Source organism: Sparassis crispa, assembly GCF_003851025.1.
Source record: "Sparassis crispa DNA, contig_000002F, whole genome shotgun sequence".
NCBI lineage: Eukaryota > Fungi > Basidiomycota > Agaricomycetes > Polyporales > Sparassidaceae > Sparassis > Sparassis crispa.
In genome coordinates, this window is record NW_020939749.1 from 833,557 (window position 1) to 859,867 (window position 26,311).

The window sequence follows — 26,311 nt, forward strand, 5'->3', positions numbered from 1 at the left end:
CGGGGGTTCTGGACCTAACCTCAGGTTGGAGGGTCACATTTTGGGGGTGTTTCGCACCCAACTTTCGACGACTTTTTGGCCATTTTCGGGGGCCGAAGATCCAACATTTTGCCTCCGGTGGCCCATTTTTCGGGGATGGGTGCATCGGGGGTCCTATAAGGCTATGCCCTACCGACATGAGTCACATCCAAGTCGACAGTAACGCGTAACGCGTCACGTATACATAGGTTGGCCATTTACAGTCACGCGCAAGATCGTAACGATCTCTGGCCATTTCGCACGTTGGTGTGACATAATGGTGACAAAACATTCAACGTTTAGATCGACCCGGGACATCACGTGACGCGTGACATTCCGCGCCGTGATAAACCAATGTTTTTGAAGATGAACCGACAAAAATATCGTCATAATTTTCTCAGTTCTCCATTAGGACTGCTAAATATCGGCATCACTGGCATGCTCGTTCATGGGTAGAAGCTGAACAGTATACAACTACTGTGAGTAGTCGGAAACGAAGATCTTGTAATCATATCCTAGACCGATCAAAACTTCCTGCTCGCGCGCAATTCCTTTGAGCTCAGCCTCCAACCGGCTCACAGCAGGGCACCTGATAATGCCGTTGTTGCTTAACACACGGACCGCTTCTTTGAACCAGATGCGGCAGCTGAAAGACTGAGGAAGGTCAGCAACTGGTGTCTGCATAGGAATATCCTTCAGGAGGGTATGGATATCTCCGACAAGACGGTTTGATGAGAGTGTTCCTGCATTCCGAGATAGAGAAACTATGAGAACATTCCCCTCAAAGGCTGGGCAAGCAAACTTACCAATCTTGACAACAGCGCAAGCCGAGACGGACCTCACTATGGTGTGAAGGGAGTACTCAAAGCGCCATCCTCGGCTGTCTTCCGTGGCATGGAACTTGTTGACAACATGACCTGCGTCTTGGGAAATAATAATCGTCCAATGGAAGGTGCCATCTCCTCTCCTGAAGAGACCAGCATATATACCTCCGGGGGGAACTGTGGGGCCCGGCATAGGGTACTGTGTGATATTAAGCCTGTTTACTGGAACCATGGCAATAAAAATTGGCCAACCGTACGATATGTGCGGACGATGGTACAAAGTAAGTGTCTTTGAACGTTCCTATAGAGTTTATTGAGCAAGATAACTTGGAGGACGGCTAAGGCACAAACCTCACTAGAAATCTGTCAGGTGAAAGGTTAAGGAGGTTGGTGCATATTCAAACCGCTCGTTCCGTCTTAACTGTCTTGCGGCACTGCAGTCGCATGATCAAGCATCAGATAACAAGAGCTACAACTGCGTGAGGTATACTCGGAGTCTGTAAACTTGGACCCCCAAATCAACACGAGTTGATATCTATGGGCCACATTATGTGATTTTGTGCTTCTGATGTTAGAATGAGAGATGACTCGGGTGAGAACTCACCAAAAAACAACATAATATCACACGGCTGCGTGAGTCAATATATCGGTCCCGCACTGCCCTCGAGTCCAGCTAGTGGCAGGCATCATCCTAAGGATTAGAGAAACGGATAAGATAGGTAACAAAGAAAGCACAAAACGTGCATACTCAAGGACGAGGCGAAATAGAAGTATGAAGCTGCATCTAAAATCATTGTCACTGCCTGAGAGGACATGATGTAAAGGGACCGGAACGCCGATTGTGACTCGTGGGCGCAACGGAGGGCGCTATTAACACCCTTGGCTGAGAATCAGAGTTATTATGGGGCACGATGGTCAAGCGCTAGTTCGTCTCCCTGCCGTATTTGGAGGTATTGATGATTGGTGTTCACTGTGGGTCCCTACCAATTGCGTCCAAGCACCGCCGCGTTTCCACAAACTTCCTATCTCACACAATCATCTGCAACTTGTAGCAGTTCTGTTTCTTTTCAACCAATTGTTGTGTCAAGGAAAGTGCGTTCGGTTTTGCATGTGCTAGAACATCTGCTTATGAGTTGTCTTTCAGCTATGCCAAACTTGAGCTTGACGGCAAGCGATACATCCGGCGGTCGCGGCCTGCTGTATCCGTATTCTCCACTTATGTGAGCTAACGACTGTACGAATAGGCTCGTAGGACTAACGTTGGCAGTCGTAGGACAAAGCCTCTGGTTCCTTACAAACATGATCGCGTTTCATTCGTGCTGTCCATATGGCTACGCGTTCCTCCCAGTTTTCGGATGCTAGGCTACAAGTGTCTAATGTTTTTGGGCCAAAAGTTTTACGGCAAGGCATCCGCATTCGTGCAGCGCCTCCCATTCAATATGTATGCGAAGTATGGGTACAATGTTCGATACGCTGAAGCCGTGACGATGAAATACGTCAAAGAAAACACTTCGATTCCGGTTCCCGCCGTCTTAGACGTTTTGCGAGATGATGGTGGTGCCTTCATTCTTATGACACGTCTTCCTGGTATTTCGTTTGGAGGAAACTACAGATTGGGAGAATTGTCTGCCACAGATTCATCTTCCTTCGAGGAGACACTGCGAGATTGGTTCGCACAGCTTCGCTCATTGCCTGCACCATCCAACGCCATATCTTCCATTGACGGTTCCCCTTGCCGCTCCTATCGAATCAATCACCAGTCAGATATTGGGCCGTTTACTTCCGAGGAGGATTTTCTCGCATCCTTCTTCGAGAAAATGCCAAGGCGGTTTCATGATGACCTTCATGCAAAGATGAAGGATCTATACAGCCCTCACCAGATCTGCCTTACTCATGGTGATCTCAATCCCTCCAATTTACTTTTTTACAATGGACATCTGTCCGGATGGATAGACTGGGAGTGTGCTGGGTGGTTCCCCGAGTACTGGGACTACACCTACGCCTTGTACAATCGGGAGATGTACACGGAGTGGTGCGAGCTTTTCACCCGAATATTTCCACATTATGAGAAGGAGTTGGAACTTGAGAAGGCCTTTTGGGCGGTCTGCAATCCCTGGTAATCGTCATCTACTGGTGAGTAACCGTCTAGAATTCAGTGAATGCAGACTGAGTGGCACGTAACAGTTGTTTGGCCATATACTAATGGCCCTGGAGCCATGCATTCAGACCTTGTCTTCCTCGTTTTCAGTCACTTCGAGTCCAGTGCGTCTGGATTTGTGCTTATCTCTCATTTTCGTCACGTCTATTCAATCACCCAAAGATAGGTAGAAGTTCCCTGCTTCAATCCTACTTGGTTTCTTGGGATATGCGTGGTCTAAGTATCCCGAACGGTCAGTTCCATGTTGCCTTCGTGATATTGTCTCAGTTTTGTCAGTTACAAAGTTGCGATACAAACCAGAGTACACAGGTACTTTGTCATTTCGCTAGACCGACAACTGGACATGTATTCTGTAATTCCGCACTTTGCCAGTCCTCAAATTCACCCCTACTCTTAGTGTAGATGATAACCATTTTGTCCCGGACCAACGTACGTCAGAATCTAATATGCCAGGAAAGCTACACCACCAACCCACTCATCACGCAACACCATAAACAATGTAGAGTATAAATACACCAAAACATTCCCTAGCAAGACAAACAATCCGCCGCGTGATCAAACACAGACGGAAGAGAGAAGGTCACGACCGGATCAATGCCTTCCTTGCCTCTTCACTTGCTCTTTGCGCCTTGACGATGGAGGAGCGCGGATGCGTACTTGAGACGGACTTGATGCCGGTTTTGTTCAAGCTGACCCTACGACCACTCCCAGCCGTGCTCGCAGAATTGGCAGCATTCGCTGCGTTGACCACCGCCACCGTGCGAAGCGTCGGCCCACTTCTTCGCGGAGCGTTGCGCGGGAATGGTACGTTCGGAGCAGCTCGCGCTGGTGCAGACACCGTCCGCGAGATACGGTCGCGGTCCACCTTTTTGATGAAGGGGCTTGGTAGGTTCTCCTCGTCGGACAAGTTGTATTCGGGCGCGGGCTGGGGAACAACGGCAGCACGCGCAGTCGATGTCGAATGGACCTTGGACGCGGGCTCGGACATCTGTGAGGATGAGGCACGAGTGCTCGATCGCCTGCTACGCTTGGGCTCTGATGCAGCCGCAGCAGCAGCTTCCACGGTCGGGCGGCTCGTCGACGCGCGGATCATGGATGGGCGCCGCAGACGCGTCGGTCTGACAGCAGGCGAGGGCTGCGGGGTGGTATCATCCGCATGCTCTTCGTGCGCTGGTGATGGCACACAAGTGTCACTCTCATCGCCGTTATTGTCTCCGTCATCATCTTCTGCCTCAGAATCGTAGTCGAATACCTGGGCAAAATTCAGACGGATCCTGGGGGTCCCGATGAACAGTTTCGTCAGTTCCGCGGGGCTAGGTGTGGCAATGGGCTGTCCCGTAGCAGTCAAGATGACGCCTTTCATCGCAGACGGAGGTGCGAGTAGCTTCGGGACCGGCGTCTCCACAGACAGGAGAGGCACCTTCTGGGTAGGGGTCTCTAGCACAGAGTATCTGGATAGAGCACGAGACGATATAGGCTCTGGCGATTCCGAGAGACGAGCAGTAGCCATGATGTTCTTCACCTCTTGAAGCGCCGTCTTGGTCTTCGACATGCCTGCTGAGCAACATTTAGTGCTTGAAACCACCAGACTATCGAGAATGTCTCGATTTTACCTCGCTGTGTGCTCTCGGACTCCAGCACAGCTATCTTCTTCTGCAGCTCCTCATCCAAGGCTTGCAAACGCACCCTTTCATGTTCCAGCTCCTCCGCCCGTTGCTGGACCCACTCCATACGTTCCTCCACGGCGCGGCTCATCGCTTCCCGTGCCTTGGTCTCCCACTCTATCCACATCTGCGTGATCTCCTCCTCGCGCCTGCGCACCGCCTCCATTATTTCTTCCTCGCGACGCGCCATCCGAGCAGCGACCTCCGCCTCCTGCTTCAACACCATCGCCCGGAGCTCCTCGTCGCGCCGTGTCACGGCCTCGCGTATGCGCATGAGCTGTGCAGCTTCTGTGTTTGCGGCTTGTGAGCGGAGGGTTGCGATTTCCTCATCTTTCTGCGAGAGAAGAGCTTTTGCGCGAGTCTCCTTCTCTGTGAGTAGCGCGTTTAGGCGTGTTTCCTTCTCCGCTATCGCAGCTTCTCGCGCAACAATATCACGCTCTCTAGCTTGTAGGTTGGCCTTATGAGCCTTGACTTGATTCAACCTGCAACAAATAGTGTCAATAGCACAGAGCAATGCAGCAAGCTGTAGTTACATTTTCTGGGTCTCAGAGACTTTGAAGGCGAGTTCCAGTCGCTCGTGTCCGAGCAACTGGCCTGCGGACGGCCGCATTGCAGGCTAACAGAACCATCAGGTGAGGCCCACAAACAACAAAGTGCGTACTCACGTTCAGGTTGAGCATTGTCTTGATGACACTCGACAATGATTGACTGTACCCCTTCGGCAGTGGGGGTATCCGTCCGTTCCTACGGGCCTCTCAGCATCTTCTGAAGCAGAATGTATGCGCATCGAACACTACCTGATGAGAATACTGAGTTCCGCGTGTGTCTTGGCTTCGTGGAATGGGGGCCTGAGTGCGCAGAGCTCGTATATGAGGCAACCGAGCGACCACATATCCGACTTGGAGTCATAAGCTCTCTCTTGCATCAACTCGGGGGACATGTAATATGGTGTCTATGGAAAACGTGAAGACACGCATGAATATGCCATGGACGCGAGACGTACGCCGACATAGGTATTTGCGAAGCTGGCCTGAGCGAGGGCTTTCGAGAGACCGAAGTCACCGAGTTTGACAGTGTTGTTCTCATCCAGAAATACTATGCCACTTTGAGAGCATCTTCCCCAGTCAACTTGCAAGGCAACTCACCATTGTCTGGTTTCAGATCCCTGTGCAGGATCTGTGGCCGCCGTTCCTTCCCCTCATAATCACTACCGGTGGTTGAGGGCCGGCCGTGTCCATTGGGATGATGACAGTGATTCAATGCGAGAAGTAGCTGCATGAAGTAGTTCCAGACGGTGTCTTCAGGAATTGGTTGGTTGTGTCGCTGGGCTTGTTTGATGACGGAAGACAGGTCGCCACCTCCACAGTACTCCATGAGGATGTAGAGAATGCCTGCTTCGCGGTCGACATGTCGGTCGTGATAGCGGACAATGTGCTCGTGATTGAGCTCCTTGAGGATGTTACTGTTGGCAGCCGCGTCAACGTTTCAGTGGTCACCAGTCCAGGGGGGCAAACTTACACTTCTGAGACAATTTGCTTGCGGTCTCTGTCTGACATTCGCTCGAAATTGAGCTCCTTCCTTGCTAAAATCTGAAGCGGAAATGAGTCATAATATACGGCAGACAGGGAGAGCGACTGACGACACCGTCTGACTTCCGACGGACTTTCCTAATGATGCCGAAGGAGCCTGTGCCGATGACATCGAGAGGGTCATACAGATCTAACTGTGACGACATGGTGGGGGGTGTCGCGAGGACCACAGCGACGAGGAGAGAACGAGGGGACGGCGACGAGGAGAGGACGAGACCGCGACGAACTTGAAGACGAAGTCACGGTTCAATATTCTTTGGGCTTGGACTGAATTTGTCGTCACACATCACGTTTCGAACCGCGTATCTCTTTCCATCACGTGACCGTGTTTGTTGTCACGTAACATTTTAGAGGTTTTTGTGCATATGGTACGTACAAACCTAACCTCAGACCTTTCTCCTCCGGATGCCGGGCCCGGCTGGACTGTTTGGGTGATCTTCTGACACCATGTGCTCCGAGTCAGAGAAAAACATATCAAGGAAGACATCCACGGCGTGCACGTTGGTAGGAACCGCTCCATACGCGCGTTCTGGCTGATCGATAGGAGCTTATCTGAGTATTCCACACTCAATCTTCAGCATGAGTTCCCAGAGACCTCCACCTGGAACGAGCTCCAATATTTCTTCTGTACGTCTCTTCGTACCGACCCCATTCACCTTCCCAACGACCACCAGGAGCGAGGACGTCTGCGTGCTGCACGGTCAGAAACACTACATCCGTGCTTGAGTAAGACGTTGAGTAATTCCGGAGATGCGTCAGTGTCCAATGCAATGGCGAGCTTCGTTATGCGCACTGACTTCCTTCATTTTTTGGACCCGCTCAGGCCTCATTATTCGCGAGGACCCTACCGCCGTTGGCGAGTATATTGGCAATTACATCTGCAAGCGGTACGTGTGTTCACCTCGAATATGTCCCCTATGTCCCCTTGTTCCAATACGCGCTTGCGATTCACATCTCTACTCTTGAATTCAGTATCAATGACTTTGCGCCGACGCCGGAGAGACCATTCGTTCTCGGACTTCCAACAGGCTCGTCGCCCATTCCTACCTACAAGCATCTCATAAAGCTCGTGAAAGAGGGAAAGCTCTCGTAAGTCACCTCGTTCTGCCTGCTGCGCAACATGTTCCCCAAACCTAGAACCAGTCCGACTGACTGAAACCATGCCGTTTATTTCCACAGATTCAAGAATGTAGTCACCTTCAACATGGACGAATACGTCGGTCTACCCCGGGACCACCCCGAGTCCTACCACACCTTCATGTTCAGAGAGTTATTCTCGCACAGTGCGTACCATGACCCCCACGAATTGCTTCACATGATCATTGACACACCCCGAACAGTCGACATACCCCCCGCCCAAGTGAACATCCTGAACGGCAATGTCAAGAACCTCATTGGTGAGTGCAAAGCGTACGAGGCCAAGATTAAGGCGATGGGCGGCATCGAGCTCTTCCTCGGCGGCATCGGCGAGGACGGGCACATCGCATTCAACGAACCCGGTAAGTCTCCCGCTCCCGCTCCCCCTCGCACTACGTGAATACTCACCTTGCGTTCCCACAAGGCTCCTCGCTCGCATCGCGCACGCGCATCAAGACCCTCGCGTACGATACGATCCTCGCGAACGCGCGTTTCTTCAACAACGATATCGCCGCAGTGCCGCGCATGGCACTCACTGTTGGCGTCGCGACCGTGCTCGACAGCCGTGAGGTAGTCGTTGTCGTCACTGGCCAGCGCAAGGCGCTCGCGCTGAGTCAGGCTATCGGTGAGTCGTGCTTGGTGCTGAGACAAGTTGCAGGTACTGACATAGTGGTGTTGTGGCAGAGCACGGCGTGAACCATCTCGTGAGTAGTCCGCAACTAGGCACGTTCAGGCGGCCTGATTTCGTTCTAGTGGACTCTATCTGCCCTGCAGCTGCATCCATGGGGGCTGATTGTCGTCGATGAAGACGCCACAGCAGGTACGTTCGTTCGCTTGTTTCGCACACCGCGTCCCTGACTTTCGTGTAAAGAGCTGCACGTGAAGACCGTCAAATACTTCAAGTCAATCGAGCGCGTGCAAGACGAGGTCGAAGCGATGCACGCCAAGCTTCAGGCAGAGGGAGTGGAGGACGACCAGGTCGGCAGCATGGATTGAAACGAGAGATCGAAACTAGAAGGACATAGGGATTTGGAGGTGCGGTTGATATCCCTCTCACGCTGCGTCGCGCTCGTCTATAACGATTCGCGCACGAACAACTCTAGTGCAGCACTGTCATCAATGCAATTTGTATTAGTAGTCAACGATTGCTTCCTTTTTCTCAACACAGCAAGAGTTCGCTGACGAAGGGCCAAAGCCTTCGGTACAACAAATAGGAGAGCCAGACATAGACCCATGCTTCGCAAGGCAAAGAGGAGCCTTTTTTCTCGTTCCGCCATGAAGGAGATTGTAACAAGAGTATTGTCATGCTGGGCATACGCTTCATACAATTTTGCGGAAAAAAGGCAATAAATGCGCATATGCTCCAACTAACAGCGTGGTGTAGCCGGAGAATGAATAGCGTGTGGACGACGACCAGCCTAAACCCTTACTCCCAGCCCGAGGGCACAACTGGATCTGCGCCCCAGGTGGACGGCCCTGTGGGCTCTGCTGCCCAATCGGTAGTGGTGCCAGCGGCAGGCTCCGCCGCCCAATCGAGAGTACCTGAAGGCACAGCTCTTCGATTAGCGCGAACCCGGGAGAACTGAAACATAACGTACCACTGTCACCAGCAACAAGACCAGGGTTGATACCACCCGCCGCAGGGGCGGAGGTAACGTCCCACTCTGAGACACCTGCTGGCTCAGGCTCCACACCCGCAGCGGCAGCCTTCGCCTGAGCTTCCTCCTGCTGCTGCTTCTCGACCTCCTCGGGGTCGCGGTAGAAGAACATGTCGACCATGACGTTCCAGCCGTCCGCGGTGCGTGGGATGGTGCCGCGGAGGCGGAGGACTTCCCGCGCGAGCAGCCACCACATCAAGCCAATCGAATGGCGCGACTTGTTGTTGGTGGGGATCGCGACGTCAACGTACTTGAGCGGCGCGTCGGTATCGCAGAACGCGATAACGGGGATGTTGACGTACGACGCCTCGCGGATCGCTTGGTGGTCGACCCGCGGGTCCGTGACGACAATGAGACGGGGCTCCTTGAAGGAGCGGGTGATGTAGTTCGTGAAGGAACCGGGGGTAAAGCGGCCGGCAATGGCCTGTGCGCCAGTATTGGCAGCATATTTGAGGACGGCACGGTGGCCGTATGGCCGGGCGGAAATTACACAGACGTCGTTCGGGTTCTCAATGGCGGCAATGATGCGAGCGGCGAAAACAAGCTTCTCCCAGGTCTTGCCTATATTGATGATGTGAATACCTGCCCCCCATCGTCAAGCCTGCTGGGTTAAAGACGCGAGAACACACAAGCAAGACTGACCGTCTACCCTCCTCTTCCACACGTACGGCAACATCTGCTTGTCGCAGTTCTTGCTGCCGATATGCGCCTGGGCAGCTAAGAGTAACTGAATCTCCTCATCGGTTGCGCTGAGGACCGAGGGAAGTTTTGACGACATGATGGACCTAGAGAGAACATCAACATCCGTACTCCGTCTATGCCATCCATTCCGACGCGGCAGTCGAATTCCTCCGTTCTTTCGCTGGCGAGATGGGCGAGACAAGCCGAACACGTACCGTTAAGGGTTGCTTTCAGGTGAACGGACGTTGGGCTCGGCGACGTTGGCAGACTTTCGGGCAGCTCCCTCTTCTGCGTGGTGCCCGCGCGCCGAAGTCAGAGTTCGCGATTGGCCGTACGTTTTCCCACGCCACTTCACGCACTCAGTCCCAAAATTTATTGAACGTATATATGGGCCGCCGGGGGCATTGGGGGCCCAAACGCTATTGACTGCACTTGGTTAAGGTCAAACAAATCGTGAAGTCTTGCCCTTGTGTTTTGCTGCGATAATTTTGTCTTCTACGGGTGGCAATGTTTTTCGCCGTCTGGAAATCCGAAATGCACAGTCACGGTGATGTCGAGCACCTTGTGGTGGGAATCATCTCAGGCCGCAGTTGATACACCTTTTATGCTTCATCGACTTGCAACGTACAGTCATGATATGGTACGCTCCTTAGGGTGCGTTATTCCGCCTAGTGCTCTCAATTTTCCCTGCACCTCTAACGCGAGTTTGTTATATCTGAGTCTAATTTGTCTCGTCTCTTGACTTTACTTGTCGGACCAACGCTGCGATCTCCTCCGGTCCTGTCTTGCAACATCCCCCTACAATCAACCCTCCCCATATGTTTCGTTCCATCACAGGTCGTACTATATCGCAGAGGTACTTCGCCCATGCTCCTCCTTGTGTCTGCGTGTCGCTCGGGTGCCACGTGTGGTTGACTGCATCAAACACATCACCTCTATTTGGATACACCACCAACAACGGTCTGTAGTCCTCGTCATTGCACACTGTCTGGATGGTATCCGTTGCCTCTTGCAGCAAGGTGGGAAGGAATTCTATGCTTGTACAATTGACGCCGAACCCGATAGGCCTTGGAAGCAACGCAGCGTCTGCGTTCTTTCGAAATGCGCTCGTTGTTACCCCCTGGACCGTCAGTTTCCCCCCTCCGGGACTCAGCTCTCCTGGAAAATGACCGCCAGGGTATACTGTGGCAATCCACCAGCGCTTCATCTGCAATGCTCCTACTTCCCCCAGTAGTAGTCCGACGGCCCTTCGTATCGCGGTTATTTCTCTGGCCAAAGGCACCGTTTCAAAAGCGACGAAGTCGATGGCGTCCCACGTGTCCTTGTCCTCGGCGAACACTCGCAACCGCTCCAAATGGAACGTTGTTAGAGCTTCAATCGCAGCTTTTTTGCTGCGAGCGCCCGCGTCCAAATCCCCGAAAGCATTGTAATTCTTCTCGTTGGGAGTGTACCCCTTCGGCCCGTAAGGAGGAGGGTACAATCCACTGAATTCCTGGGCATGAGGTAACGCTGCACCGTATGGACCCAGTGCTAGGGCAATCCTGATATGTTTTTGCGGAGTGTCCTTGTTCCCATCGTTGCGCTCATCGAGTAAGTAACGCCTACGAGCCTCCACCGCTAGGGCGACCGATTTGCGCATGATGCGCACAGCGTCGGTGCGCGAGTATCCCGATCGCTCGAACGTCTCCCAGGCACATTGATACCTGTTCAGATCAGTGAGGTGCTTCGCTACGATTACTATGTCAAAGTGGCCGCACGTTGATGTGAGGATCACGTCCGCCCCTGCGCGCAGGAACGCCAGATGGGCTTCGATGATGGTTTCGGGATCGTCGTCAATGGGCTTCGCAGACCATAAAGGGGTAGAGATATTTTTGTGAAACACATCTTCAAGGGTTGTACCCTTGAGGCATATGTAGAGAATCCACGTCTCCTTTCAGCCTTCAAAAGCCAAAAAGCTTGTCAGCTCACCAAACCCCCGTCAAGAATGAGTATTTCTGTGCCATTCTCGGATATCATCTCCGAGTTCCTCGCTACTGTTAAATCTTGCAAAATGAATTGGAAGGCTAGAATATCGAAGGAGACAATCCGTGACGCGTATCAAAGCAGGCGTTTGATAAGGCCTATACGTAGGGCTTTTACTACTATGGGTTACCACTCACTCGGCGAATCCTGTAAGTCGGCAGTCCCCAAACTCCCCCATATAAGGGAATAATCCAGGGTAGGTGCGCATCTTCTCAGGTCAAATTCCCGCCGCTTAGAACATTTGACCCGAATCCTCCCTATGGGAAAACTGCCGACTTACAGGGTCCGCCGAGTGAGTGGTAACCCATAGTATGAGTCAAACCGGATTGTCAGCATAGACTCGCTCATCTGTATGATATAGCGGTGTCTTCAGTTACAGAGTCGGATTGTTTCATCGGAAATGAGATCAGAGTGAGCAGCTGAAGGAGCGTTATGATGATAACAAAACACAGCACGGCCAATCGGTGCATGTTGTCTCCGGAGCTTGGTGCATTACAGTAGATGAGGTGTTGTAAATAATACATATCTACATTGATATAACGTAGAGAGAGACCGCTCGTAACAGTAAGCTTTACTTCACATCTAACGAATAGACAGGCGGCGTCAGACAGTGCGTAGAGACAGACGATCGGAATTGAACGCACGATTGCAGCCCATATCCGCTCTACCCAGTTACGAGGAGGAGGCTCGTCATATCTAAGAGAGCGCGTGACTTTAGCGCTGCTGCAATAGACGTAAGTTGTGACACTTACGACGCCGCCAACACCTCGTCAAGGCCTGACTTGAAATCCATATCCTGCGGCTTGATGAGCCACTCTCGTTTCCAGATGCCAGATCCGATGACCATGACGGGGTAAAGCATGAAGGGAAGATAGTTGGTAACGAAGGTGGCTGCACTCCAGTTGCCCTTAAGGAACACGGACCAGCCACTGAACTACATGTGTATAACGATTAGATTTCTTACAAAGCTCCCGGTAAATAACGAGTATGGTACTCACGAAGCACACGACGAACGCCAAGATGGCAGCATACCACGCAGCAAATGGCTGAAGGGGCGATCTGTATGGCAGGGTATTGCGGTCAATACCCTGAGCCTTCAGACCCTTGTGGAACCGAATATAGGTCACTGCAATAGCGAACCAACTCATCAATCCGGCAACAGAAGTCCTGTTCGAAGTGAGATCAGAACATCGCACTACTTTCGTAGAGCTGAATGAAGCTCACATATTGGCAAACCTGACAGCAACAAGTTAGCGACAACTTGAGCACGACGAGATGAGCGCCACATACCATCCGAATACACGGCCGCTACCACTGGAGACATCCATGTACGACAAGCAGGCGATCAAGGCAGAGACGATGACGCAATAATAGGGAAGACCAAAGCGGTTAACCTTGGTGAAGATCTTCGGCGCATTACCGGCTAGAGCAAGTCCATCTTCGAAAGTGACGCCTTAATCAGAACCAGCAAACAGACCATAACACAAATTTCCTCACAAAGCGCGCGGGAGCTGCAGTACATGTCACTGTTCGCAGCAGACCATGCTGACGTCAGAATACAAGCGTTGATGACCTGAAACAATTCAGTGTGCAGGGAGGTACTGCGGACGTAAGAACTTACAGAAGGAAGACCCTTGATTCCGGCAGTCTGGATGGCGATGACAAAGGGCGATGCAGCCGCTGTACCGCTAGCCAAGTTCAGATGAGGGTTGTTGTACGGCACGAGTAGGCCAATTATAGTGACACCTCCGATGTAGAATAACAGGATGCGGACGTAGACACGCTTGATGGCCTTCGGAATGTTTCGACGAGGGTTCTTCGATTCAGCTCCCGCAATCTAGCCGAAGTCATATTGCTCAGCATAGGACAAGGTACCGTCGAACGTGGGAGACATACCGCGACGACCTCCGTGCCGATGTATGAGAACGCGGCCTGCGTCAATACTGCCCAGAAAGCCAAGAAGCGACCCTTGGCACCTTCGATACCAGCATATTGATTGAACGGACCAGGGTGCTTCCAGTAGCGGAAGCCGAGACGGTCATGGTTCGGACCACCACCCAAATCGAGGACGATTCCAAGGATAATAAGTCCGGTGATCGTAAGGACCTTGATGGAGGCGAAGATGAACTCCGCCTCGCCGTACACAGCTAGGGAAGGGGATGAGTCACTGCGAAGTCAGAAAATGCTGCGAAGAACGCACCAGGACCGAACATATTAATCAAAATCACGACGACGATACACATCGTTATCCACACCGCATTATTGACAGACTTGTTCCTAAAGGCGAGGACTCAGAGCGCCGCCCAACAACCTGTCAGTGCGATCTCAACATACCAGTAATTAATGAGGACGGCTGCCGCACTCAATTCTGCAGGTAAAATGATGACCCAGTTATACCCTGAATGAAGGAACAGTAAGCGAACGAACATAATATTGACGTAATTATTGTTTTACTCACAGTACTGCCATCCAAGTGCAAAAGACCACGAGGAGCTAACGAAGCGGGCTGCGTAGGTGATGTGACCACCCGGAATGGGTAGAAGAGCAGCCATTTCTCCAAGAGAAACCTGTCGAAGAGATGAATCCGACGGTTGCGAAGAAGTAACAACAGATGTAGACTAACCATGGTGCAGTAACATAGGGAACCGATTATGAGGTATCCGAGGAGCAACCCAACTGGGCCGCCATTACTGAGACTGCCGGCCGTGCCCAAGAACAGACCAGTACCAATGACACCTAAGCCAGATCGTCACTACGTAACTCAACAATACTGCTGAAGTACAAGACATACCACCAATACTATGAAGCACAATCACGATCAGTGCGGGAGGCGAGCGATAGTAGTGCCCAAACGCACCTGATCATGGCAATGTGTCTGTTTTTCATGGCGCGGTGCAGACCCGGCTCCTGCGGAACAGCGTATGCATGGGCCTCGGAGTCGGTGTCGACACCCTTGTAGGTGGTGTCGGGGGAGTGTTTCTCGTCGTAGTCGGCCATGGTGGGTATCGTCTGACTATCGGACCACTGGAGGACGCAGCACTGGACACCATGATTATATAGGCAGGCATCAACTGCGATAAGGAAGGAAGATTTGGAAGATCTAGCACAGATCTCGGTAAGAAGACTGCTATGGACACATTTAGCTTAGACCACGTTAACGTTCCTGAGGGATATGCTGGTTGTGTACGTACGCCGCGGCTGAAACTTGTGACAGTGGTTCATTCACAAGGGTACTCGTCGCAGCTGAGATGTGGGCGAACAGCACGCATACGCGAGCACTCGAGCAAAATGCTACCTCCTGCTCTCCTATGGCTGAACAATCGCTCTGGATTTGTCGTAATCTTGCCTTCGTGTAGGTCCGCGTGAAGAGATAATACACACACGGAGTGGGGTAGCGCTCGTGCACCCAATGATTGGCAATTACGGAAAAGGTGCCTTGCCGGAATACACCACCTCCTTATCCCATGGCAACCTCTCCAATTCCGCCTCAACCGCTGCGCAAAGCACAAGATTATACTTTCCTGCACAGGGAAACGAGAAATCTGTCCCAAATTTCCTCTCCATGGAATGAAACCAATAGAATCAGCGAAGGCACTGGCCTTCCGTCATATCGTGGAAGAGCTCTCGGCCCCAGTACTGGGCGACGTAGATAAACCATAGGGGTAGCGTGCCACCTTGCATTTTTTCACGAAAGGATCGATCGATGTAGCTGACGCCAAGACACAACATAGACATCAAATTGCAGTCTGCCTGACGTCGCGGCCAGCAGTTGATATCGTACAGATGCTCCGAGTCCGAGGCTCCGAGCGACGCGCAATTATTTCAGGCCAGACAGGCCTGGATAGATAACAATTTTTCACCCGCCAGCAGCAGCAGCAGCATTTGCTGCAACTGAGCGGCTCGGAAAAGGACAATACCAGCGGAGCGCTTGCATCTCGAGTAACTTGAAGACAGTAGACGCCAGGGGGGACTTCGGGTGCTCGTTTCCGTTGTCAGGAATGCCCATCCCTTCGGTTCCGATACATGTACCTGCGCAGTGCCTCGCCCACCCGATCTCCAGGGACTCACCGTCGAGCAAGTGAAAACCGAAGATCCACATGAGATGCTCAAGTAATCTATGTCAAAGCCACAATCAGGTCATATCCACAACAGAAAGCCTGATTCTGTATCATACCAGCGCCTTCTATGCGCACCTGTCAGCAGCGAGGCCAACGGGCGAAAGCAACAACGAATAATAAAACAAACAGTAGTAAACAATAGGCCAGCGTGTGTACGTGCCTACAGTCAATTTCTCCTACATCGGCGCGGTGGAGATATGCGCACGTCGACCCGACCAGTCTCGAGCTGTGCTGATTCGGGGGAAGATGGATGACGCTGTGGTCCACTGGTCACCAACGCCATACTCCGCCGGTAATACACCACCACCACCACCACCGGAGCCATTAGTGGCAACGGAACCGGCAAGCGCCTAATCGCCGACAGGCAGCTGACGTTCGCTCGACCACCGATAAGGGAACCACAAACCATATTGAAGCTGAATCCCGTAGCGTTACGAGAAGCGAGCTGTGTGATATGTTCCAGGCCTGAGGTGCCTGCGGAATAGCGCCTGTTCCATAATCAGGACCTGCGCTGCAGATTGTTCTGGAGTTGTTGGCGAGCCTCTGAGGAGCGAAGGAAGAAAACAGACTGCCACATCAAGGGAGTACCGCCGAGGTCCAGTGAGTACGCAGAGGTACTGAGAGAGTCAAGGCCGTAAGGAGGTCTGCGACTCTTCATCGATCAAAGGGCTGTTCTCCAGAGACAACGTGCTGTGCGAAAACCCGACTTACCAAATATCTCATGGCTTCGGACGCAGCATCGCGATGCGGACGTCACGGTGACAAGCCTGAGTGTTGCGCACCACGAGACAGTCAATCAGCAGACCAGTGGAGAGCGTCAGTGCGTGACCACGAAAAAACATGCTACACGCGCAGACGGCCACATCTATTCTAACGTGCCTCGTAAAATTAGCGCCTCGGTGGACATTCCTGACTCTTCAAGCCCAAGCTTCAGCACTCACATGCGTGCAGTATTTGACCATAGACATATTCTTGTGGCCTCAAGAAGCGTAGCAGAAAATTTCCGAGTCAATATCCTAGGGATAACCCATCTCGTCGCTGTTGCATCGCTTTCCTGATTGTCCGTGCCCAAGTCCAGGCCCTATCATTATGGCACGAACCACGAAGAGACAGAATCCAAGGCAAGCAGCTGCAGATATTGCACTGGTACGTTGGAGCAGATCATGGTATGAATGAGACAAAGATCGTCGTATGTCATGCTCGAAGTTCGAGTCAACGACTTGCCCGCTTTCCCACGCCCTGCATCTTGCGGTATCCTCCAACTTCCTTCAAATTATTTATAACACCCCGGTGAAGAGCCCTGGCGCTGGCTTTGCTCTCCTCGTCGCGGAGTGGTTGGCGTCATCTACTACCTTGCTAATTATGAGACTTTTGCAGGGCCGGCGCAGACGCGCAATACCTCATTGATCGTGCATCATGACTATTTTTAATGGAGACCGGGTACGCATCTTGCCTCAGGTCGGGTACTTGAATGCAGGGAAGTAACGATCTACACGTCATGGTGATACCGGGTTTCAATGGGGATAGTGCTCTCACCAGGGAATCATGACCGCGGTTTATCGGCGTCCTATCCATTATTCATGCCGCACTCAGGCGTCGATGGCCGTCAGTATGATAGCTATGTGTCGCCGCGTACACCTGGGACTTGGTGCGCTTGTATAGTCATCTTTCTGGTTACTTTTAGCGGGCCGGGGTACGTCGTCCGACAACTGGACGAATATACGATTATCCGAGAGGACCACATTTCATCCTTCGCGGTGAGTCTTCAACATGTCCAGATATGTCAGACTACGATCTCTCTCACTTCGGCGAGCGAAGCTATTAGGTGGTTTTGAGCACGTTCAGTTCCAGAGGATTGCATCTTGTACCGCCGACGATTACCCTGCGTCGAAGACGTTCACTATCAATTACACGCATAATCCATTGCGCTGCACCTCGGGATTTATTGGGGCAAGGTGATTCAGACGCGCAGAATGCTGCGCGGTAGCCATACCAGAGCATCGGCTTGAGCGAAGCGTTACATGGAGCGTTCATCCGTGTGGGATGAAATTTCTCTACGCTCCAGTCGTAAGTACCTTTCACTTCTTGATTTTTCACTCCTTGCCCCATGATTTGGACTTGGAATCGCAAAGTAGTCGTTTCCCGGTCGGGTTTACCTCGGTTTCACGCCTGCAGCCAGCGGCACACCTTCATGCTTGGTACCAGTTGTATTAATATATTGCAATTAATCTGGATCTTACCTCTCATTTATACATTCGAGAGCGCTGCTTCTCGTTGCTTCGTGTCATCACACACATTGTTCGACAATGCTCGAAGGGTGCCCTGAGGTAGCTGTACGAGAAACGACATGGGGGGGGAGAAATTGAAAGCAAGCCAGTCAGTTCTGTAAGTATAACCCCCACAGGTTCGTCCCTACAGTAGAGATTCTAACACAGAAAGAGCAGCGGCAGGAGACGCATATGCATACCCTACCCCTACTAACAGGTACGAGTAGGACATGCCTCGAGCTTGCCACGAATGTCCTCTCATCGGGCATCGCCCCAGAGACGGCCTCGATCTATGGAATTTGCTACGGGGCAGAGCCTCAGTGCGGGGGAGCTAAGCACGAGGGTATAAGCTTACCTGTGCGTCGAACAAGCTTCACGAAGTACGCCCACATTGTCCACAGGCCTCGTGAAGTGAGGCAAGATGTAGGGTGGGGTCGACCGTGAGTGGGGTAACGTCGGCAGAGAGGTCGAGAATGCTTGTTGCTTGTGGAGGCCACGACTGGTGGAGACGTAAGGAGATGATTTGCAGGTATCGTTGTGCGTGGAGGCGGGCCGCCGTACATGTGAGCGCACGCTCCGTGCGTGGATATTGCGATCTGCCGCATCGCCATACATTGACTATGCAAACGCACGGGATGGGGAACGGAAGTACCGCTCCCGTTGCAGCATCCTACTGCGGACGCACAGTTCGGAAAACAATTCCCGATGCAGAGGTAAATCGATGATGAATTTGAAATCCAAGTACTTGGAAATTCCAAGAAAGTGAGGTTGCAGCTTTGAAAGTTCTGTGTGGAGCACGATAACAACAGCATGCGGCCGGCGCAATCGAAGGGGACGGAGCAACATTGATTATAGCTAGATATCGACCGTATCTTTAGTGGTTGATGTACACAATGGATTTACTGCTCCTCAGCTTGCTGTTCCTGGTACGGACGAAAGGCGGGACCGAAGCATGTACAGACTCTTGATCCAGATTCGGCAAGCACGGGTGCATTGTGAGGAGGAAGGCACGGAAGTGGGTGTTCTTCCCTCGGGACCATCGTCCACCGAGAGGCCTGGCCGAGCAGCTCTCGTGGTGTCGTATGTTCTGCGTGCCTGCAAATGTGGCTGAAGAAGAGGCACCGTGTATGTCATCTCCGCCTATCGAGCGCGAGCAAAGGCGCCGGGCCCTGTGTTCTTTTCTACTCCTGGAGGAACGTGAGACAGCCATGGTGAATCAAGAACTTGAATGGAAGAGGGCATTGGCCGATAAAAGTTGTGTATTGCTGAGCATATGTGATTGGGGCTGGGACCCGCGAATTCCACACAGCTGATTATGATGACGAGCTGAGACGGACACAGCGAACCTACGGTACCTAGAATGATCGGCGCTTCCTCCGGGAGCCTGGGAGACAGGGCTACTGGACGCGTGTATCAGACAGCGCGAGTCTTGGGCAGGATCAGGCCATGCTGATATGTCATCAAGAGCTAGTGCAGACAGTCGCGAAGAGTGGACTTGAAGGGTGTTCGACAGCTCGGAGGATCCTTCCCCGAAGGAACTGCGGAGGTAGTACTTTCCGAGGAGTTGGCGGGGCAATTCCAGCGAGGTACGCCGTCACGGGCCCACTAGTGCGTGTTGGTTGAGCAAGTTTGGACATAGGCCCGACCTTCATGCAGGTTGAGAGCACCGAGTGTTGGGCGCCTGGGCACTCGAAGCGGAGATCACGTTGCTGGCATGTATCTCCGACTCCGCCTCGGACAGTCTGCATGCCAGTGCGGCTTGGCACCGTCATGCAGTTGCTTCGCTGCAAGCTTTTGCATAGGCTCATAGATACAGCCTAGCTGGAAGACAGTCGTTCCTTTGTAACAGATCATACCTTCAGTACACCATGTCAGCTATACTACCAACCTGGTACTCAATGTCCCCAACTCGAGATTATCTAATCCCTCCGTTGAGTTGTTGTGATCGTCCTATCACATCTTGTGTCATCAGTCTTTCCAGCGTTAGATCTGCCGCTGGGGATTCACGCTAGCGGGGCTCAAAAGCCCAACACCAGATTTGGTAGGTTTCGATCAACAGATGCGTGGTTTTCGTACATTTTCTTCGCCAATTCTCCCTTCTGTGGCCTTTATACACCCGCCTTCTCAGCCCAGCGTGCGATCACCTCGGACGGCGTGGTCATCGACATGAGCGGAAATACAATGTCGAGGATGCGCGCGTCCGACGAGCGCGAGTAGCTCCGGGCTACCTTCGCTCACGAGCAAGGCTACGTCGTCGTTGCATCTTCGTCTTCTATTTCGACGATACTCCACAGATTCTAGCTTAGAACTCAGGACTAAGGATGGTGCCGAATTCCTCGTGGTGCTTATGACCGCACAATTTCCGTTGTGTGTATCAAGGGTGAGCTATGTTGAAAATTATTCCAACGCTCAGGTTCATTCGTATGTCAGGGATATGCTCATTAGACTTAGACAGCCCGTACCTTGACAAAGGGCGGGTTTGTACCTACGGTGTGGCCTAGGCGGCGAGGTGTCAACATATCGGACCCGTCATGAAGCCGCTGTACTTACCTCTGAGCAGACATAATGGCAAGGGCCCGGTTTCCGGATGCGGAATTTAGTTCTGATAAGGCCCGTTAATCACAGCCCAGATGCGGCGGTTAGATTTCATCCCCAGGGTTCGAAGTCCTGACAGACCGCCGGATCCTCCATTGACAAGTTAAAAGTCTTCCATCTCGGCATGCTTGTCTCTGTGTCCTCCCTCTCCTCTTCCCCTTCCACTCTCCAGCACGACACATCCCTCGGGCCAAGTCCACCATCCACCCACCTCTCCCTTACCGTGACCGCCATGGATTACGGTGAGCACGCATCGCTTCGTATTACGTACGCGAAGAGCGCACTGACAGCGTGCCATCACCTCCTGCCTAGACGCGTATGACGCTCTTCTCCACCACATCTTCCGACAGGCGAGTCGGCATTCATTTTCTCTACTGGTCTCGTTCTAAACTCCTTCATCAAACAGACCCAGGAAGGCGCTTGGTTCAAACCCTCGCTGGAGAATGTGCATGCAGGTGTTTGTCTCCGGGTCGACAGCACCCACTTCCGCGTCTTTCCATACGACAATCACTACCTCGCGCCGTTCGAGGAGGCCGTGAAGATCATCAATCCCGTCGTCGCTGTCAAGGTGCGCAATGCTGCTATTCATGCTGCTCTCGGTACAGTGTGCGTCGCTCTTCTATCTGTCTCAGACTCGACCATGACGTGTCTTCGTCCCTGATGGTTAGGAAGGAGGATGAGGACTCCATCTTCATCAACGAGGACACGCGTATTCAGATCTTGAATACCATGCTGGATCTCCCTCGTGCAGACAGGGAACAGTGCGCTGCCTTCATTGTGCGTTCTTCCATCTCTGATGTCATATATGAGACCGATTTGTTCTCCGAAAGCGCGATGAACGCGTCCTCGTCGTGTGGTCATACAATTTGGAGAACATTGTCCCTACATGTGCCGACTTCGAAGAGAAGCTCATCGCGCTGGTGTGGAAGAGGCGGACAGCGTTCTCCTCCATCGCCGGCTCTACCTCGCCCTCCAACGAGGCTTCCGACGCCAGCTTGACTGAGAAAGTCGAGGCGGTCGTCTCTGAGCAGGAGATGAAGGAGAAGGTTGAGCAGAAGGAGAACGCGAAGAAATCTGCTCCCGGTCTAAAGCTCGGATTCTTGACGAACTACTTCGTAACGGAAAAACACGACGTCGAGAAGACTGCCGAAGGCCCTTCGCCACGTCCTATCCGCCTCTTTGCTCCTGTATATGGCGGTTTGGCTTCAGCTCTCTCCATCTGTAAGTTTGATCTATGTCAGTTCTCTATTATACTCACTTACTGTGCGTTAGTTTTCATTGCCAGCGGTATCTCTATCCTTCTACAAGAATCCGTCCTCGATGGTTCATACACTCGTTTCGCGCTTATTGTTACGGTACCTTTTCTCTTCTGCGTGTCGATCGTGAGTCTGTTTGGCGTCTGTGGAGATATATGAAATTCACTGAAATTCGCCCGTAGTTCTTCTCGTCGCAGATCATCACAAACATCTCCTACCTGTACGCGTTCTTTTCAGACCTTCTCAGGTGCATTGCTCATCATCGCCCTCTGCAGCATTGGCCCCGTCGCGCAATACCACGAGAACTCGAAGTACTACTCCGCAGTCCGACCTGCCCCGAATAAGTTCGTCGACAGCAACCTCCCGCATATAACCGTCGAAATGCCCGTCTACAAGGAGAGTTTAAAAGATACTATGTAAGTGGCGTCGTTTGATGCGCTCGATCGCGTTGTGGCGGTTGAGTTAGGGTTCAACGAGATGCGCCACCTCGACCTTCGCCGTGATCGTTGCGCCTCATCATTGATTCCCTGTCGTCCGTTGCCACTCGGCCCAAAAGACTTCACTACCTTCGTTCAGTCTTTCCCCTTCGCCTGTCTTGTCTGATGTTACATCAATGAGATCTGACCGGAAATTGCCTCACCAGCTCGCCCTCGGTATACTCGCTAAAGAAGGCCATGCAGACCTACGCGCGCCAGGGCGGCACGTCGTCTATCTTCGTGCACGACGACGGGCTCCAGCTCATCTCGGAGGCGGACCGTGCGGAGCGCGTCGCGTTCTATGCCGACCACAACATTGGCTGGGTCGCGCGCCCGCCGCACAGCAGCGAGCCGGACGGGTTCAAGCGCGCAGGGCGCTTCAAGAAGGCGTCGAATATGAACTATGGCCTCGCGCTCTCACTCAAGCTCGAGAAGCACCTGCTCGCACTCGAGGCGGACGCCGCTGCGCGCGGCGAGACCCCGGACCCGCGCGCGGGCGGAGAGTCGCTCGAGGACCGCGCGATGAACATGGCAGTCGAGGAGATCTTTGAGGAAAGCGGGCGCCGCTGGAAGCCTTGGGCGAGCAACGGCAAGTCGATCCGCGTAGGCGAGATCATCCTCATGGTGGACTCGGACACGATCGTGCCGGAGGACTGCCTCCGGGACGCGGCGCGCGAGCTGGCGGAGTCCCCGGAGGTCGCGATCCTCCAGCACGAGTCGGACGTGATGCAGGTCGCGTACCACTACTTCGAAAACGGGATCGCCCACTTCACGCGCCGCATCAATAAGTGTATTTCCATGTCGTGCGCGAATGGTGAGGTCGCGCCGTTCGTCGGGCATAATGCGTTCCTTCGCTGGTCTGCGGTCCAGGATGCGTCGTTTGTCGACCCGGATGACGGTGTAAAGAAGATCTGGTCAGAGTCGAACGTGTCTGAGGATTTTGATATGGCCTTGCGGTTGCAGCTCAAGGGGTACATCATCCGTTGGTCGACGTACTCTCTAGGAGGGTTCAAAGAGGGTGTTTCGCTCACGTGCGACGACGAGCTCAACCGGTGGCAAAAGTATTCATACGGCGAGCAACGTGCTTTTGATGAGCTCTCAGAGTGTAATAACCAGTGGGCACAGGTTGCAATGAGCTCATCTTCAATCCTTTCATCCATTGGTGGCACCTGGGCCCTATCAACAAGCAGTTGCGCACTTTCATATGGTCTGCTGCCCCGGTGCACTACAAGATTAGTATGCTCGCCTGTACGTGGTCTCTGTCTTATCTTTTGTGGCGAGTCCTGACAATGGTGTACAGACATGTTTTCATATTGTATGTGGTCTACCGCATTCTTGTGGAGCGCAACCTGATCGTTGATTATTTCAAGATGGTATTGCCGCTGCCGCTGCTCTCTCCGTCATGAACTACCTCTTGCTTGGTTGGAACATCACTGTCAGTCTTCTGTGATCTTGCACTATGTTACCTCACTCATGATCACTACGCGTGACTGTGCAGACCGACGGCTTCTATGAGCACAGTTTCGAAATCTGGCTTGCCTGCATGGTTGTCTTCCCCTGCGCTGGTAACGTTGGATTTACCTTGCTCGAGTACCGCCTTGGTCTGCGCAGCATCTTCTCCTCCGCCATCGAGAACTTCACCTGGGTACCATTCTTGTTCGTCATATCCCTTTTTCTCCTCAACACCATCCACTGACTATTCTCTACAGCTTCTTCTTCTTCGGCGGTCTCAGCATCCACCTCTCGCAAGCCCTGCTCGCGCATCTGTTCTCGTACAACATCCAGTGGGGTGCGACGAAGAAGGAAGTGGAGCGCTCCAACTTCTGGAAGGAGGTCCCGAAGATCCTCAAGCGTTTCTGGCTTGCATTCGTCCTGTCGATTGTGATGTGCGTAGGCATGATCATCCTCACCACGCCAGTCATCCCAGTGGGATGGCAAGTGTCCAGCATCGATTGGGCTGTGATCCTCCCCATGGCGTAAGTCCTTGCAGTCGTTGCTACTCTTCGACGGGATAGCTAACTCGTTCGTTTGTGCAGCATCAACGCCGGCTGTCACATTCTCTTCCCAGTACGCTGCATTCGCCCACGACTTTCTTACTGATTCCTAACTGTCTCCGTTCACAGATCGTGCTGAACCCGTGGCTGATGATTTTCTCGTACTAAAGGATCGTCATCTCAACACTAGACTGCAAGCTCAGCTCAGCGGTCATTCCGTTATTTTGGTTAACACTCTAGAATCTCACTCGGATTCCCGAATTTCGACTATCGATCTAAAGTCACTATCTGTTGTACTCCCTTGACAAGATCTGACCTAAAACACTATACACACGTGCTTCCTGGAACCATCTCTCGCTCTCGTATACGTTACACTCGCAGGACTCTGGCATACCTTACAAAACTGTTGATACCTCTGTTGCCGCGGACACACTCTTTACCACGCGTTTTGGCTCAGACCAGCGGATATATTATACATGAAAGCGGATAATCTCACGCGAAAAGTTCACAGGCCACGCTCGAGGTTGACCTCGCGTTTGGGCGTGGTGCCAACTTTACAGGGAGAATCCGACCAGAAAACAGCCTCGAACACTGAATCAGCTTCTGGGCGCCAGTGACTGCAAATTGTCCGTGGTTCGCGCGGTGCCTGCAGGAGACAGGCACTGACCCTCACTGACCGTGTCACGCCAAAATGTCGGTGAGAGGGTGTCAGTCATCCACCATGCATTGATGGACTGCGGGCTGCGGATTTTGGGCGACAATGAAAGATGGACGTGCGTCCTTCTGTTATCACATATCACTGATCGCTGGCAGGTACTGGGAAGAGTGCCTCGAGTCTCCGAGGGATATCTGGATATCCCGAACATGTGTGATGTGCACCCTGGCGTCCAACTGACGAAGAAGATATTTGTGCGATACGGCGGAAGGTCCTGTCAGACCACTTGCATCATGACTCAGATGCATAGCGGGTTGACCATCGGTGTTTCTGCACGGCTCCTCCATAGAAGACATCGAGGGCGCGTGTTTTTGTAGACGTGGGAGGCGCCATCCTCGGCAGCATTACGAGCTTCCGGGCCTGGAGGGGTACAAGCTGAATAGACTTCTGTAGAACTTGAGTGATGTGTGGGAGTTTGCATTGTCCTACACACTGAAATCTCCTGGAATCTCCGGCAGGTACGCGAAGTGTCTGAGCCGCATTGGACTCGCAGTGGGCCGCTCCACTGGATTCTGCAGATCGTGCTGTGAAGTGGCAGAACACCCTAGGCCAGGTACTGTATATGTGCGAAATGCTTCCTGCGCCTTGACCGCGCAGAAGACTTTTTCGGGAGGCTCCGAGGAGTGCATGTATAGCTCTGAAATGGGCAGAATGAAATAGAGAGGTGCCCTAGGGGAATTATATGGTGAGCAGTGGGTAACCTCGACTGGAACGGTAGAATAGGTCGAACTGAAAGATTACCATACACCCGCGACGCAGTGATCCGCTGGGAGAATCTGTCTTGTGTACCATGGGGTGACAGGAGCTCTGGGAGGTCAGAGACCTTGCAGAGATGCCCTTTGCCAATGTGCGCAGAAACGAACCACCGATTCAGTGTTGGTCTTCATTTTTCGCATTCCGCCCCACGCGGGGACAACTAGCTGATACTTTCTTTCTGCGATTTGCACAGTGCGAGCTCAGGATCTACAGGATTTGTGGTATCACAGCTTCTACACGAAATGAGACTGCGGTGGCTGCAAGAGTCGGTAATATTCGGGACAATTACCATAGAGCCATGGGGACACCGCAGTCAACAACATGAGAAGCTGATTTGTCTTTTGAGTAGTTGTACGTACCAGATATCATGAAATGGTGAACCG

At 52.5% G+C, this 26,311-nt stretch overlaps 8 protein-coding genes across 8 annotated transcripts; 3 read left to right on the forward strand and 5 right to left on the reverse strand.

The window, feature by feature from the left end:
• Positions 1 to 492: 492 nt before the first annotated feature.
• SCP_0302410 (hypothetical protein) lies at positions 493 to 1,074 on the reverse strand (the record flags this gene model as incomplete). The annotated part of the gene is made up of 2 exons (XM_027755638.1): positions 493 to 761; positions 825 to 1,074. The coding sequence occupies 2 exons, from the start codon at positions 1,072 to 1,074 to the stop codon at positions 493 to 495; spliced, it is 519 nt and encodes a 172-aa protein (XP_027611439.1).
• Positions 1,075 to 1,988: 914 nt separating this feature from the next.
• On the forward strand, positions 1,989 to 2,962 carry SCP_0302420 (hypothetical protein; the record flags this gene model as incomplete). The annotated part of the gene is made up of 2 exons (XM_027755639.1): positions 1,989 to 2,062; positions 2,116 to 2,962. 2 exons carry the CDS (start codon positions 1,989 to 1,991, stop codon positions 2,960 to 2,962), a joined length of 921 nt encoding a protein of 306 aa, XP_027611440.1.
• A 618-nt stretch (positions 2,963 to 3,580) lies between these two features.
• Positions 3,581 to 6,399, reverse strand: SCP_0302430 (predicted protein; the record flags this gene model as incomplete). The annotated part of the gene is made up of 9 exons (XM_027755640.1): positions 3,581 to 4,557; positions 4,614 to 5,146; positions 5,198 to 5,280; positions 5,330 to 5,408; positions 5,462 to 5,616; positions 5,668 to 5,759; positions 5,810 to 6,126; positions 6,183 to 6,253; positions 6,304 to 6,399. 9 exons carry the CDS (start codon positions 6,397 to 6,399, stop codon positions 3,581 to 3,583), a joined length of 2,403 nt encoding a protein of 800 aa, XP_027611441.1.
• Positions 6,400 to 7,003: 604 nt separating this feature from the next.
• SCP_0302440 (Glucosamine-6-phosphate isomerase) lies at positions 7,004 to 8,386 on the forward strand (the record flags this gene model as incomplete). Its single annotated transcript, XM_027755641.1, has 9 exons — positions 7,004 to 7,007; positions 7,077 to 7,140; positions 7,226 to 7,342; positions 7,433 to 7,536; positions 7,594 to 7,752; positions 7,815 to 8,015; positions 8,075 to 8,094; positions 8,144 to 8,210; positions 8,262 to 8,386. 9 exons carry the CDS (start codon positions 7,004 to 7,006, stop codon positions 8,384 to 8,386), a joined length of 861 nt encoding a protein of 286 aa, XP_027611442.1.
• Positions 8,387 to 8,816: 430 nt separating this feature from the next.
• On the reverse strand, positions 8,817 to 9,826 carry SCP_0302450 (40S ribosomal protein; the record flags this gene model as incomplete). Its single annotated transcript, XM_027755642.1, has 3 exons — positions 8,817 to 8,932; positions 8,989 to 9,630; positions 9,691 to 9,826. 3 exons carry the CDS (start codon positions 9,824 to 9,826, stop codon positions 8,817 to 8,819), a joined length of 894 nt encoding a protein of 297 aa, XP_027611443.1.
• Positions 9,827 to 10,450: 624 nt separating this feature from the next.
• Positions 10,451 to 11,745, reverse strand: SCP_0302460 (Homocysteine S-methyltransferase; the record flags this gene model as incomplete). Its single annotated transcript, XM_027755643.1, has 3 exons — positions 10,451 to 11,432; positions 11,487 to 11,629; positions 11,698 to 11,745. The coding sequence occupies 3 exons, from the start codon at positions 11,743 to 11,745 to the stop codon at positions 10,451 to 10,453; spliced, it is 1,173 nt and encodes a 390-aa protein (XP_027611444.1).
• Positions 11,746 to 12,327: 582 nt separating this feature from the next.
• On the reverse strand, positions 12,328 to 14,748 carry SCP_0302470 (Dicarboxylic amino acid permease; the record flags this gene model as incomplete). The annotated part of the gene is made up of 15 exons (XM_027755644.1): positions 12,328 to 12,333; positions 12,396 to 12,447; positions 12,504 to 12,685; positions 12,750 to 12,918; positions 12,976 to 12,987; positions 13,042 to 13,189; positions 13,249 to 13,324; positions 13,373 to 13,588; positions 13,648 to 13,898; positions 13,952 to 14,028; positions 14,086 to 14,149; positions 14,210 to 14,318; positions 14,375 to 14,487; positions 14,543 to 14,550; positions 14,609 to 14,748. 15 exons carry the CDS (start codon positions 14,746 to 14,748, stop codon positions 12,328 to 12,330), a joined length of 1,623 nt encoding a protein of 540 aa, XP_027611445.1.
• A 6,107-nt stretch (positions 14,749 to 20,855) lies between these two features.
• Positions 20,856 to 24,625, forward strand: SCP_0302480 (hypothetical protein; the record flags this gene model as incomplete). Its single annotated transcript, XM_027755645.1, has 16 exons — positions 20,856 to 20,973; positions 21,044 to 21,081; positions 21,138 to 21,337; positions 21,400 to 21,508; positions 21,562 to 21,952; positions 22,004 to 22,113; positions 22,170 to 22,207; positions 22,263 to 22,403; positions 22,631 to 23,535; positions 23,589 to 23,711; positions 23,764 to 23,778; positions 23,834 to 23,898; positions 23,962 to 24,119; positions 24,173 to 24,439; positions 24,500 to 24,530; positions 24,587 to 24,625. The coding sequence occupies 16 exons, from the start codon at positions 20,856 to 20,858 to the stop codon at positions 24,623 to 24,625; spliced, it is 2,748 nt and encodes a 915-aa protein (XP_027611446.1).
• Between the last annotated feature and the right edge of the window lie 1,686 nt (positions 24,626 to 26,311).